Source organism: Lissotriton vulgaris, chromosome 7, assembly GCF_964263255.1.
Source record: "Lissotriton vulgaris chromosome 7, aLisVul1.2, whole genome shotgun sequence".
In the NCBI taxonomy this organism is placed as follows: domain Eukaryota; kingdom Metazoa; phylum Chordata; class Amphibia; order Caudata; family Salamandridae; genus Lissotriton; species Lissotriton vulgaris.
Window position 1 is genome coordinate 1,451,312,561 of NC_141695.1, and position 13,892 is coordinate 1,451,326,452.

The following is a 13,892-nucleotide window of genomic DNA, read 5'->3' on the forward strand; positions in this document are numbered from 1 at the left end:
AGGGGGCTCCAGGGTCTAGTGTGTCCCCAGTGGTTAAGAGACCGGTGTGTCTCCAGTGGTAAAGGAGCCGGTGCACTCCTGGGGCTAGTGTGCTCCGGGGAACTCAGAGTGCGAGTGGTGCTCTGACAGACTTACAGACAGGTTGGGAGGACATTTGTTTGTGGTCATCCAACCGGGTGGCGGATGTGTCCTCCATCCTCAGAACAGTTAGTGTACTGTTCGGTCTGCGGTAGGGTCCAGGTTCTCCAGGACTTGGTCGACGGGCCTTGTCCCATTATGGTAACACATGTTTGGCAGGGACTTAATTCATAGGATGTATGTGCGTGGGCGAATGTAAGTGGTTGTGTGTGGAGATAGTTGCTTGGTCTTTTGTGTCCGGGAATGTGTGGGTTCTTTGGCGGTATCTGATTGAGTGAGTTTGGTGGTGTTTGATTGAGGGTGCAAGATGCCGCGTTTCAGTAAGTTGTAATGTTTTAGGTGTTTCTGCAGTTCAACTGATGTCAGATTAGCCGAGAGCCAACCCGCTCCTGTAAAAGACTCTTTTAATTCTGAGATGTATGTGAATATGGATTTATCCTGATTTTGTTTAATATATTTGATGCAGCTAAGATAGATTACTTGCAGGAGAGACTGTTTGCTAGCTGCACAGCTGTCAGAGCATGTTTAATTCCCTAAGGTTGTGGCAGAAAGAGGTTCAGCAAAGACAGATGAGAGGACTTATGATAGCCAAGAATATGGACAGATCAACAGTTTAGTTTTAAAGGAAGACAAAATGTGTACATTTGGAATTTGCAGGGTGTTCCCATTTAAATGTGCTTGTAATGGCTCAGGGGGGCAATGTGAGCAGTGATTAAGAGGATTGGGTATGTATTTCATGTAATATGTTTGATTTGGTTATAATTGGTTTGGTTTGAGAGTAGTCTGTGGGTTGCCTTTTGTTTGTGTAAATGTTTGTTTGAATGAAGTGAGTGCATCTTTTGCATGAGTTAGATTGTCTGGTCCTTGTGAGCTACCTGTGGCTCTGGCTATCAGTGTGTTTTTCATGTAGTTTAAAAGTGCATGCAGGGCTGTGCTCTATGGAAAAGAATTTGGTTTCTTTCATCCCCTTAATTTGTGAACAGTAGAAGATGAAGAAAAGAATAAGGATTTGATTACCAGTAATTAGAAATGTATTTTTTAAAATAGGGCATGTCGAAAGAGTTAGGAAAGACTTCTTGGCTTTGTCAGCGCCAGAATGACGAGCACAGAGTGCGATGCAGATTTGGCCTTGGTGATGGATGCCAGGGGGGCCAGGGAGGCTGGCTAGCAGCCCAGAATTCTTAGCTCTTTGAAGATGGTAAGAGTGAAATGCATTTTCTGAACGGCAAAAGAGGCCTCCAAAGTGGGTGGAGAGCTGGAGTTGTTTAGTTAGTTTTTAAAATGACCTGTTGAGTGGATGTGTTTCAGTCCACAATAAAATAAAAGGGATTGAAGAACTCTGGGCTGGGAAGGTTTAGTATGACAGTGTGTGAATTCTATTCCGTTCTGGAAGGGTTAAATAGAAAAGGAGAGAATATGAGCAGGGCTATTGTGGAAGATTATGTAGAATGGACATATAGATGCTTGCAAAGCAGGGCAACTTCCCTACCCCTCCCAATGAGAGAGGGAGAAGGGAGGGGGGATAGACGAGCAGAGCAGCGGTGACCTTGTGTGATAACAGCATTCCAATGGGTTCGCAGAGCACAGACAGAAGATTATGGGAGGGGGCTAGGAGGCCCAGCTATTGGCACGGACAGGCAGAGATACACAGTTGGAGCCATGTGAATTGTGAATTTGGAGCGAGTCTGCATAATTATTAGTGAAAACTGCTGGTTTAGACTAAAGTATAATGCAGTTGTTCAGAACACATGTGATTTAGTATCAGGAACAAACTTATGAATAATTTTCAACAGGTTATTCCATTTGGACATAGAGAATTACACTTTAAAATGGCCTAGTCTGAGAAAAGAAGGATTGTTTAGAGAAAAATTAATTTACTAGATATTTTGTTTCACTGTTGGTCCATGTCATAGTATACAGGTTTTCTATTTAAATAAATATTGAGTTGGGGGGTCTCTGATTGCCATACTGACAAGTGTTTTTGCTAGTGGATCCCTAGTGGAGAGAACTGATCATGCGAGGGTAGGTATCTAATATTGATTGTGTTGCTCATAAGAGTGGTCTGGTGGGAATGTATATATGCGTGTAAATATTGGATTTGTATAAAGGTCTTTGTATGCAGTTTGTCCATGGGACACCATTGCAGTGGGCCCAGTGCCCCACCCGCTGAGTAGAGGTGCAGAGTGTGTTTGTGCAAATGTCAAAATGTTAACATAACACAGTTAGAGCTGTGATTTTACCCAGAAGTAAGATGCCTTTTTTTGTTTAAAGATGAGAAAGTGCATTGGTTATAAAAAAGGCCCATTTAAACAGGGTAAAATGTGTGTGCAGAAAAAGATGTGGTACCTTTAATAACAAGAATAAAAGGTTTACGCACAGTATGGAACTTCCTGGTTCATGACAATTGAAAGCTGTGAAAGTAAATGTATATCTTTTTCTCTTTTTGATGCTGCCTTAAATGTTATTATAAGATAGTCATGTGATTTTCAATGCTGCTACATGTTTTGTCTTTTGGCTGGAGGTTGGGGGCTCGTCCTGTCTAAGACAGCAGACAGGGTTATTTGTTTTATAAGAGAACTTGGGGTTCTCTTTACATTGAAAGGATGTTAGGGTGTGAATGAGCTCCAAGCATAGGTTTTAAAGTAAGTATTTGTATAAGGTATTTTTACTAAGTGGTTGCCTTTCTGTCCAATATTTTGTGTGTTGTTGTTTTTTTTTTCTTTTGTGGTTTGATTTGTTTCGTTTCAGTGCAATGGGAAATATTATTATCTCTGCGTTATGGTGAGTATTGATGCAACTTTGTGTTAGACAGATTACGTGTGCACTGACACCGCATGATGCATGACATGCATGAGAAAGATATAGTCCTTTGAGTAACTAATATTGTGTTTTCCTTTTTGTGGCTTTTGTGTTTGGTATATGTATTATTGCGTATTATTTTATGTTATACGCATGTAAATATTGTGTGTTTTATGCTTTCTTTGGCTTATTGTGCATTGTGGTAGGTATGCTGATCGATCTTAAGGCTGACAAATTAAGGAGGCCAGCATACTGGGTTTTGGGCTGCAGTTTCACTGTGCATGAAATGCATGGCATTGTGTTGTGTGTCACAGCTCCTTTGCATGTGTTGCTGGGATTTGTCTATGCTTTCTGTGCTTAGCACAGCCAGTATACCTGCTGCCTTGGTATGCTTGTTTCTGTTTTGTATTGTTTTGACAATTCTATTTTTGATACTAGTACAAGCTCCTCTGTGGGGAATTTGTTCTGGTCCCTAAATTTCACAGACAACACTTTAGCAGTGTATGTCTATTTTGTTACATGGTTGTTCTTTTATAGATTTCCCTTTTGCCGCCATTTCCCTAATGTATGTCGCATAGTGCCTGGTTATGGGGGATTTTTACCATTTCCTTGTCCTTACTCCTTCATGGGAATAAAAGGCCTCAAAAGAAGTAGTGTGTTTTGTAATAGATAAATAATTATAATGAATTCTCGATATTAATAGGCACACACATCATTTTATGGCAATGACATTTGTACATGTGCTAAAAGATGTTCTAGCCCTCTCAAAAGTGCTATGTATCTCCTACAATTTTGTTTATGCCCAGTGCTACACCCGGGGGTTGATGGTTTTGACTGAAGTGAAATATGTTTCAGATTTCCCTCTGTCAAAAATGGGGGAGGAAGCTAGCTCCCCGCTAGCTCTCCTATAAATTAGGACTAGGTAACATGTATATTGCTCCCTCCTCTTCTCCAATTTTTATTAGCCTGTCCTGCTTTGCTCTAAAAGGGGAATTAGATGTGGGTAGTTTTGTTCTACAAGTGTTGGGTAATAACACCATTATTGTAGTCGTGCGAGTACATTGCTAGTTCTTTATTAGCTAGTCTGTGAAAATAAACTGATAGTCTTTATTAGAGAAGACGCCCCAGACTAATGTTTCCTTATTTGACCTTTGAAGGGAACAATAGTTCTGTACTTTTTTTTTTTTCTTGTTTCACATTCCTAGGTAACGACATCATTATTGTGCAGCACTGAGTAAAGGTGCACAGGTATCACAAGTCTCTTATCTTTTAGCCTGTATAGTTGAGCTGATATGATCTACATAGTGAAAAAGGTGAAAGATGCTTGTGTGATCCTCAGCAAAATATCCTCAGCAAAATATCTTTTCTGTTGAAATTATAGCTTTGTAGAAGTTAGTCTCCTGCTGCTTCCCATAGTATGTGAGCATGGTCATGAGCAAAATATAGTTGTTTTGAGTAAAAAAAAAGAAAAGAGAATATTAGAAGTGTTTGAAGTTTTGCACAACAGTGAAGTTTCACAAAGTAGACGCTGTGTGCATGCTATAGGAATATCGGTTCAGATATGTAATGTATTACCTATTGTTAGTACAAATTTATTGATAGGCCTGAGATGTTTTTTTCATTCCAATTCACACCGTCTAGCAAATGTTTGGGGTGTCCCGAGACCAAATTGTTTTGACCCTTTGTTGACAGACTATTTGTATGATTTGACTAAAGATCTTTGTTCCCTTCATCAGCAGGTAGCAGACACACTGAAGCCGCAACCGGAGGGGCCTGGACACACCATCCAACATGAGGACTGCGTCGACATCCGAAGATACCAGCAGAAGTCTTACTTTGAGCCGAGGCAGGTGCTGCTTGCCACCCAAACCGCACTCAGGATCCGGGGTCATAAGTCGTGCACCCATGCTAGCCGTGTAAAGAGGGTCCAGCTTCTGTTGCCCTATGATGAGTGGGTGAGAAAGGGCGTCGCTGATGACAAATACGCTTCTCAGATGCTTTATTGAGAGGTGAGGAGCCTGATCAAAAGGAGAAGAGGCCGGCTCTGATTGCGAGTGGTGAGGTCTCTCTTGATCACAGTGAGCAAATATCAGCGGATAAGTCCCTTGCCATTGAGCCCCCCATTCTGTTCACAGATCCAGAGGTGCGAGGGAGCACTCGATACAATCTGTGGCCCAAGAAAGGAGAGCAGGGCCCCGGAAGAAGGGCTAAGTAAGGGAAGTAGGGAAGGACTAAAGAAAGTGTTAGGGATGGACTGCTGGAAGAGCCCTGGTGCACTGTTGAGACATTGTCAGGTGGGACACTAGGATTGCGCCTGGGCCCAGATTAAGTGTTCCTCTGAGTCGTGAAGCTGTGCGACTCCGTCGTGGGAGTTAGGGAATGAACAATAAAAGCCTGCCTGTGAGGCTTCAACGGACACAGGGAGAAGATCCCTTGAAGGGAGAAGATCCCCCCTGGTTGGCCTCAGTGTGAACTGTTTTTCCCCTAGTTTACTTTGGTCTTTTAGCTAGGAAAATGAGTCCCTTTGAATGTTCCTTTTCCCCAGGAGGAGCAGCCTCTGCGGCTCCTTGTTCAGATGCCCCTGCCCATATTTGGTTCACATGGTCTACAAATTTAATATTGTGTTTGTTTGTATCCTAACTATTGCTTTCATATTTCTCTTTAGAGAATTAGTTTCTTATTGCTTGGCGCATACCCTCATGAGTGCTATTCCAACACCACATGAGAGTGACCCTACTTCCTCACGAGGAGGAGCACTGGGAAGTTCATTAGGATGATGTAGTATTCCATTGTTGCACAAGACACATGTTACTTATAGTACTGCAGATTATTGGGTGTGTGGGTCATTGCCTTCAAACACACAAGGGTGAAGAAAAAAAAATGTTGCTTCTATTCTTGCCCTATGGAAGTAGCTGTGAGGGTTAGTATACTTTGAGTAGTCTAGTAAAAAACATTTCTCAGCCCAATAAAGATATACTTCATGGATGTTAGATACAGGTCCTCGCTGATAATGCAAGTGAACACTGAGTATATTGTTCAATAGGGTGTTTTCTCTGATAATGATAGTTGGATATTATTTGCATTAATTCCTGCTCATGACTTGAACTGTGATGTCTTTTTAAGTTGTCCGATCATGACATAGTGTTATAGAGCAATGGTACACCGAGAGCATATGCTTAGATTAGTCAAAAGGGAGGGTGCCTCACACCCAGAGAATAATAATTGTTTTAGTAGGTATTGCAGGGGTTGTTCTTTTACTTGTTGCCTCTGCACTTCCTGTCCTATAGTATGCTGCACTACTTCTATGATCATGCTCATCCTAGTATTTCCTTTCCCGACCTTTGATTGATGAGTGATGCCGTCCCCGTTCTCTCCTTTAGAATTGTACAGTCCCTCCTTTGAGCAATAAAGGCTGCACTTATGTTAGCCACATTAGGCTAAAAGGAGGGTATGATAGATTGTAATTTTCCTGTTACAGAATGTCCTAATGATGTGGTAATGGTTAGCCTAATGTGTCTAACCAATATGAAGTTACAGCCTATTATTCATGTGCTGCAACCCACTGAGCTATTTTTGTAATATGCAAGCTTCAGTTGGATAGAATTGTTTCTGTTATGGTTAAGCTTTTGTCTTATTTTTGCCTTCTAAGTTAGAAGACTTGTTCTAGTACACTGCCTTCCATCCGTTAGGTTCCCATTATTGATATTTTTGTATACTTTCCTATAAGAGAGAGAAGCTTGTCTATGGCAGACAGATTTCTGATGCTGACATTTGCTCTGCAGCTCCAATGTCTCATGGTACAGTTTTCCCCCCTCCCTTATGAGCAGAAAGTCCCTGTTTCAGCATTTCTTGCCTCAAGTTAGTTTTGCAGAAATGTTTCACGCCCTGGAGTAGCAGCGCTTCGGCTCTGTGGCCTTGAGGGGTGATAACAGTGTTGCCTTCGCAGGTGCAGATGCCTCATGTATGAGTTCATTGTTCACCCTCTGCTGAGCCCAGTACTTTTCCAGTCTGGGTGTGGTTTTACTCTGCCATGCTATGTGATAATGTATTGCTGTGATTAGAGGAGGCAGCCCTCTCGATGCACTCCCTGGGGTGTAGACCTGACAGGGCCCATCTGCAGATTAATATTATGGCCAATAAAATATATTTCTAATTCTTCTCCACTGCCTGGCTGGCTTATTATATGAGAATGATAGATGAGTGAGGTAAGTCGCTCAGGTGGATTTGAGCCACTCTTATCACCTCCTATAAAAAGGCTATCGTATCACGGAAGGTTGAATATTATGAGACTAAGATTGCTGCGGCCACTAACCCCCAGAAAGAGACCTTCGGGGTCCTGAATGAATTAAGAAAGGACAAGGGGCAAAAACTCTCCTTTAGCCGGGAAGACTGACAGAAATTCCAGTCTTTTTTCTCTGGGAAAATAAAAGACCTTTTGACGGAAATTCATCGCACTCCGGCTCTCCTCGGTGCTACAGGCCCTACCGTCCTTCCCCCCACGTTCACTAATCTCCTAACCACCCTGCCACCTCTCATCAAGGAGTCCCTGACCATCCTATCCGGGCGGGTTAAATCAAGCTCACCAGCAGATCTCTGCCCACCTAAGATTTTTAAAATGGCCTTTCCGGGAATTGATGTCGAGGTGCTCTCTCTCCTTAATCATTCCCTGGAAGCAGGGCTTGTCCCGGTTAGTTTCAAGGAGGCCCATGTTATCCCGCTTTTAAAAAAGCCGGGCTCTGACTCCAGGAATTAAAAATATTTTAGGCCAATCTCACAGCTGCCTTTCCTGGCCAAAATACTGGAACAGCACGTTCTACAATCTCTCTCCCGCCATCTTGAAGACAATCCCCTCTTAGAATCCAACCAGGCTGGATTCAGGGCCCACCACAGCACGGAATTGGTCATGCTTTCCGTGCTGGACGATCTGAGACTCAGGGTAGATAAAAAAATCCTGTGTGCCCTGGTGCTGTTGGACCTATCCACGGCCTTTCACACGGCCAATCATGACCGTCTACTGTCACGGATTGCGGATCTTGGAATTCGAGGCATGGCCCTGAGAGTTCCCAGAGAGTCCAGCTAGCCGACCTGTTGCCCGACCCAGCCACTCTTCCATGCGGAGTACCCCAGGGCTCAGCATTATCGCCCCTCCTTTTTAATGCCTATTTACAGTCCCTGATCTCCGCACTGAATCAGATGGAGTGTCGAATTTATAAATACGCCGATGACAACCAGATCCTCTCCCAGATCGACAATTCATCAATGGCTCATCTAAGGATGCAAAACATTTTAAAATTTACTGTCAATTGGATGGCGGCCAACTCTCTAAAGATAAACCCGGACAAAACAGAGGTATTGGCGGTAACTAAAGCTTCCAACCCTTGGAACAACCTCATTTGGCCAAAAGAACTTGGTCCGTTTCCAGAACCAGCAGTGGCCGATGAAAGTCTCGGCATCAAAATTGTTGCCAAGCTAGCCATGACACAACAGGTGTCGGCAGTTGTAGGAACTTGCGTTGGTCTGCTGAGACAGCTGCGAAAACTGTCCCCACTCCTCACCTTCGCCAAACTCAGACGGGCGGTTTCAGCTATCGTACTGTCACGTCTAGATTATGGCAACTCTTTGTACTCTGGCATCCCGCAACAACAGTTGACCAGACTACAGGTTGTCATGAATGATGCAGCCAGACTAATTTTTAAAAAGCCGAGACGGGCACACGCCGCGCATCTACTACACTGGCTCCCGGTCGGGCAGATAATCAAGTTCAAAGGTCTCTGCATTTTTCATAAAACCAAGTATGGCCAAACCCCAAGATACATCAAGGACCGCTTAGCCACCTACGTTCCCAGCAGGGCGTTTCGGTCAGCTGAGGCCCGCCAACTGGTTTCCCCCCATTTCAACCTGTCCTCTATGGGTGGGAGAGCTTTCTCAACATCAATCCCTCAGGTGTGGAACAGCCTCCCGGAAAACCTGCGCAAGGAAGCTAACCTCCTACCTTTTAGGAAGAAGCTGAAGATGGTGCTCTTCTCAGAGGCTTGGGGCAATATTTAAGCAAGCCGCCTGTCCATTTCCATCAGTTTCAGGTGCTCCCTCTAAGCAGCGCTTAGAGACCTCTGGTTGATAATGCGCTCTATAAATCTAAATTACAATTACAATCTCCCATCCTCAAATCCTCTTCTCATTCTGAAATGTTTCTTTCTCCTTCCCTTAGAGCTATTTCATTGTGTCCCTGACTCTCCTAACTTGTTCGTCTAATTTTTAAAAACCCTGCTACGTCTTTGTTCATCTTCCTCCTTGCTGCTCTTGTCGCTATGCAGCATTGGTGTTCTGCTTCTGCCTGCACTCAGCCTGCTCCTCCATTGTATTTGTCTCAAGTTATGACCCAGCGTTTCAATAACCATTCACAATATTAGCCATCAGTGTGGTTTTCAGATATTCATATGTTTCTGTTTAACAGTTAGTCGTGCTAATTTTTGTTTCCACTTTATTGACGATACCAGCATATCATGTACTTTACGAGCAGCTAACATACCAGTCCACTTTTATCAAGAAGCATATCTTTGCCTCAAGTTACGACCTTGTGTTTAACCCTTTCGCTGTGGCCACGATTTTACCGCTGTGCGGTAAACAAAAGAACAGGGCGGGCCGTGACGAACCCCAGCCATCATCAGCACACGCCCACCGCGGGGCGTGACGGCTGGGGTTCGTCACCAGCATGGAAGGGGTTAATACCTGTTCACAATATTTCTGCATCACGCTTCCCGCAAGCAGTCAGTGTGCCAGCTTCATATTATAACACAGCACAGCTTTGCCTAATTTCGTACCTTTGCAATTCAGCAAACCCTTAGTGATTGTTCATGTTTTGATTACACGTTCATTACGAGTGGTTTATATACTGGATCGCTTTTTGGTTGCACTGTTGACATGTCTTTACAACACTTACATACCTTTCACCTATTCTCAGACACCGCTCACCCTGCACACCCACCCACCGTTTACTCTGCAGAGACAACCTGCCATTGCACTGCCAGTCAGATACTACTCACCCACCACTCACAGAGCGCTGACTCTGCACTCACACACCACTGACATATCTCTCACTTAGCACTTACATTTCTCTCACCCTGAAGCCACACCTCTCACTCTGAACTCAAACCGCCCTTCCTGCACTTATACTATTGACATACCGCTCAAGCTATACCAGCTCACCTCTTACCTTATATAGGGTAACATCGCTCACCCTATACACTCACACAATTTTCATTCTGCACTGAACCCACATCAATCACCATGCATTGCGGCACTTTCACCTTGCACTAAGACATTTATCAACCTTCATTCATACACCACTCACCCTGCACAGAGTGCACTCACACCATTCTCCCTGCACTCATGCTGCCACACCTCTTCACTTATTATTAATCCTACAGCTGAAACCTAATGCATTTACCAATGCTTGCTTTTTAAAGGCTCTGCCAACCATTTGAACTTCGTAAAGTTGGTGGTACTTTACAAAAACAATCAAAAAGTGAGTGAATTCAAAGTTGCCTAGCTTTACACATCACAAATTTAAAGGTTGCCAAAGTTTAGAGAACCCACTCGGACAATGGGGGAATGTAGGCACAAATTGAAACTCACATTTGACCAGTAGCGGCCTGTGGAGGGAACGCCGCAGGGCGGTGGGGAGGGGTGGTGCGGGGGAGGGTTAGGGTGGAGGGTGGTAAACTCCGGCTCATGGCCGACTGGAGTAATGTAAGTAAATAAATAAATAAAACAAATCTTATTGCGCGCAATGAAACACCAAATGCGTTTCAGTGAGCACAATTAAATTCGTTTTAATTATTGATTTACTTACATTACTCTGGTCGGCCGTGAGTCGGAATTTACTACGCCACCCCCGCCCCGCCCAACAGCCCCGCGGCACTCCCTCCACAGGCCCCTACTGCATTTGACACCGAAATGCATCCTGTTCCCCACATCCCCAATCCACTGAAGACATCCCACCACACTGTTGGGTTTTTGACTGTGCAGACCCCTCAGAGTCTCCCCAAAACTGTGGGGTTTGCAAACATTTCTCTGGGACGTGTCATACATATGGGTATACACTACTTGATAGGCGATACGCAGCTACTCCAACGGCAAGAGACAGTTCAGGCGCTTGTGTGACTGTACATGTCTGAGGGCAGAATCATTTTCAAGGGTGTACCTCTATCTGATATTTGCCTCCAACTTTTTACACAACTCTTGGAATTGCACCTGACTCGGATGAGATGCACTCATCTGTCAGATTTTGAGGAACTGCTCCTGTAGGAAGGTCTGTGTCTATGTCAAGAGAGACTTACCTGATAATTATGGAATGGGTGCACGGGTCTCTGATGTGCTGCACCAATCCCTGCCGTGCAGCACATGTCCCTGAAAGGCTGCACACTCCGCTGACCTCAGAGTGCTGTCAGACAACTAAGAGGGAGTACATAAGGGCCTCTGGTAGGCTACTTAGGACTGTGAATATTAGCCCACAGATCTCTGGAAACAAACACACCTGAACCTTAAACATGCTTCTGGAAGCTTGCCTGTCTAGGTCTACCTGAGGATTAACATCTCTGTGATCATTTAAACGAACTGACTGCAATCATACTATGCTTACCTTGAGTTGCAATGTAGTGGCGAGGCCGATTGTATCCCTAGAAAACAAACGAAAGGATAGTAGTTAGGAGTCCAAGTGTGATGCAATTTAGAGAGAAGGGCTTTAATGAAAGAAAAGGGTCAAACAAAAGAGTTACTTAAAGAGAAAAATATATGGGGTGGAGGCCGGCAGTTTATGAGCTGAGAAGTAGAATACACATAGGCCTGAAAAATTAGACTATTCGATAGAAAAACAAGCTATTGATAACCTCAGTATTGCACTCTCTTTTTTTGTTTTAAAACAGCAATTCTTAGAGCCCAGAGAAAGAGCCTGTAATCGCTGCTTTTGTGTTCCTTCTGCTTAATGAAGGTGGCCGCTCAGACAGTGAAGCAGGAAGAAGGGATATTTATGTTCAAGAGCTGTGGAGGTGCTGCCTTTCTCGAAGTCATGCAATACAACATCCTGCCCTCCCTCCAGGCGTTAGACTGCCCGGACTAAGCAGGCTGACTAAATCTCAAGGAACAATAGAACAGATGGTACGGAGGGGCAAAGAGAGAAGAGAAATCAGAAGAGAAAGTTAAACACACAAACAGACTGAGGACAAAGGATGAGGCAAATGGAAGAAGGAACAGAAGTTAGGAAACCAGGAAAGCACGTGTAGCGAGATACAAACTTGGGCATCTCCAAAATAAATCTTTCTGAGAGTCAGACACTTAGGGGCATATTTACAACGGCATTGCAACACCAGAACGTCACTTTTTCTGATGTTTCGGTTGCTCAACGCCCTTCATATTTGCAAGGCGGTGCTAAGCCACTTTGCGCGGATTACCCCTGCCTTCTAAATATTGCATACCCATGCAACACCCATTGCTTTTGACACTGCTCCAGATTTACAAGAAAAGATCAATTTGAGGAAGCAACAAAAAGTAACACCATTGAAAGGATGGGGTTAGAATGGTGCAATGAGGAGACGTACTTTCATTCCTCATCATTTTTTGGCTCTTTCTATGTGTGCTGCATTATGCAGCACACATTGACGGAGCAAACACCATGAAATATTGTTTATGTGCAAGAGGGTGTCCCGTCCTGCACATAAACAATCATTCCTGCAACGCAGGCACCATTGCACCATGGTGAAAGGGTGCCTACGGTGGCTTTAGATAGCTTTTTCGCATCAGCACAAGGGAAAACACAGGGGCGCGCAATATTTTTGTAAATTTGGCGCATCCCTGTGTTTTTAGGTTTCGCCTGCGATGGCTGCGCATGCGCAGTCTCGCTGGCGAGATCTTATGACTTTGAGGAGCTTGCACTAGAGGTCTTTAAGCCCCACCCCTTTTCCCCATTGGCCGGCGTTACCGTTTATGCTAAACTTTGAGACATACAGTTTTCTCTGTTTGAGCCGTCCCACTTGGACAGGCTCACTTGACTTTCTGCCGTCGCAAAAGGTTTCTTATCTTTATGGGGCCATGTGTTTCAAACACATGGCCCGTAAAGATAAGTTCCGGCGCGTTCCTCTTTTTTTTCCCGTAGTGTGTGTGTTTTTCTTCCAGCAGAGCTGTCTCTGCACGCATGCTGTTTAGGTATGAGAGAGGTGGCTGTCTGGTTCTTAATATGTTTGCGGAATGTTTCCGTCCATGGCACTGGGTACTGCAACAGTAATTTAGCCAGGATCACACAAGTTGATCTCTTGAGAGCTGGGATTAGAACGCGTCAGCTGGTTACACAGTGCATCTTTTAAAGCCTCAAGCGCATCTGTGACATTGGTCTGACTCTGCAAACCCCCTCGCTCTGTAGTGCAGGTTTGATGCACCCCGCCTCCTCATTCAATGGTTTTGGGGTGAACACGTCACAGGGTAGAGACCTTTCCATTTTGCTGAATGTTTCTGTCCACGGCACTGGGGACTGTTGTGTGTCTGTCTTTTTTTAAACACATGTAGTGTAAGACCCACCATTCCCACCAGCACGGCGAAGACACACTGCTCACTCTGCCCCCTCCCCTCACCACGGCACCCACAGAAAACAGGGTTTCTGCTCACGTATGTCTTTAAAAAAAATTCTTCCTAATCGGGTGTCATGGAGTCTTTTTCGGAGTGTCCCGTGTTTTACCTACAGAGCATTTAGCAAGAAGGGGTATTTAGCTACCAATCAGCACACACTTGTTTTTATGAGCAGCTTTATATAGCGCAAAGTCAACCCGAAGGTATTGGAGCGCTTTCCAGCGGGCGAGGCAATGAAGGTATAATACAGCATTTCCATACTGTTCCCGATCTTCACATCTAAGGGGCACTGAAATGTGAGCAACAGTAATTTAGCCAGGATCACACAAGTTGATATC

The 13,892-nt window shown here is 44.3% G+C and overlaps 1 protein-coding gene across 1 annotated transcript in view; it reads right to left on the minus strand.

Annotated features, from left to right (window-relative positions):
- PTPRT (protein tyrosine phosphatase receptor type T) overlaps positions 1 to 13,892 on the minus strand; it is a 1,692,228-nt gene that overhangs the window by 159,514 nt on the left and 1,518,822 nt on the right. Inside the window, exon 24 of the mRNA XM_086932257.1 lies at positions 11,579 to 11,615. Coding sequence (XP_086788383.1) covers positions 11,579 to 11,615 — 37 coding nt within the window. The remainder of the gene's footprint in view (positions 1 to 11,578; positions 11,616 to 13,892) is intronic.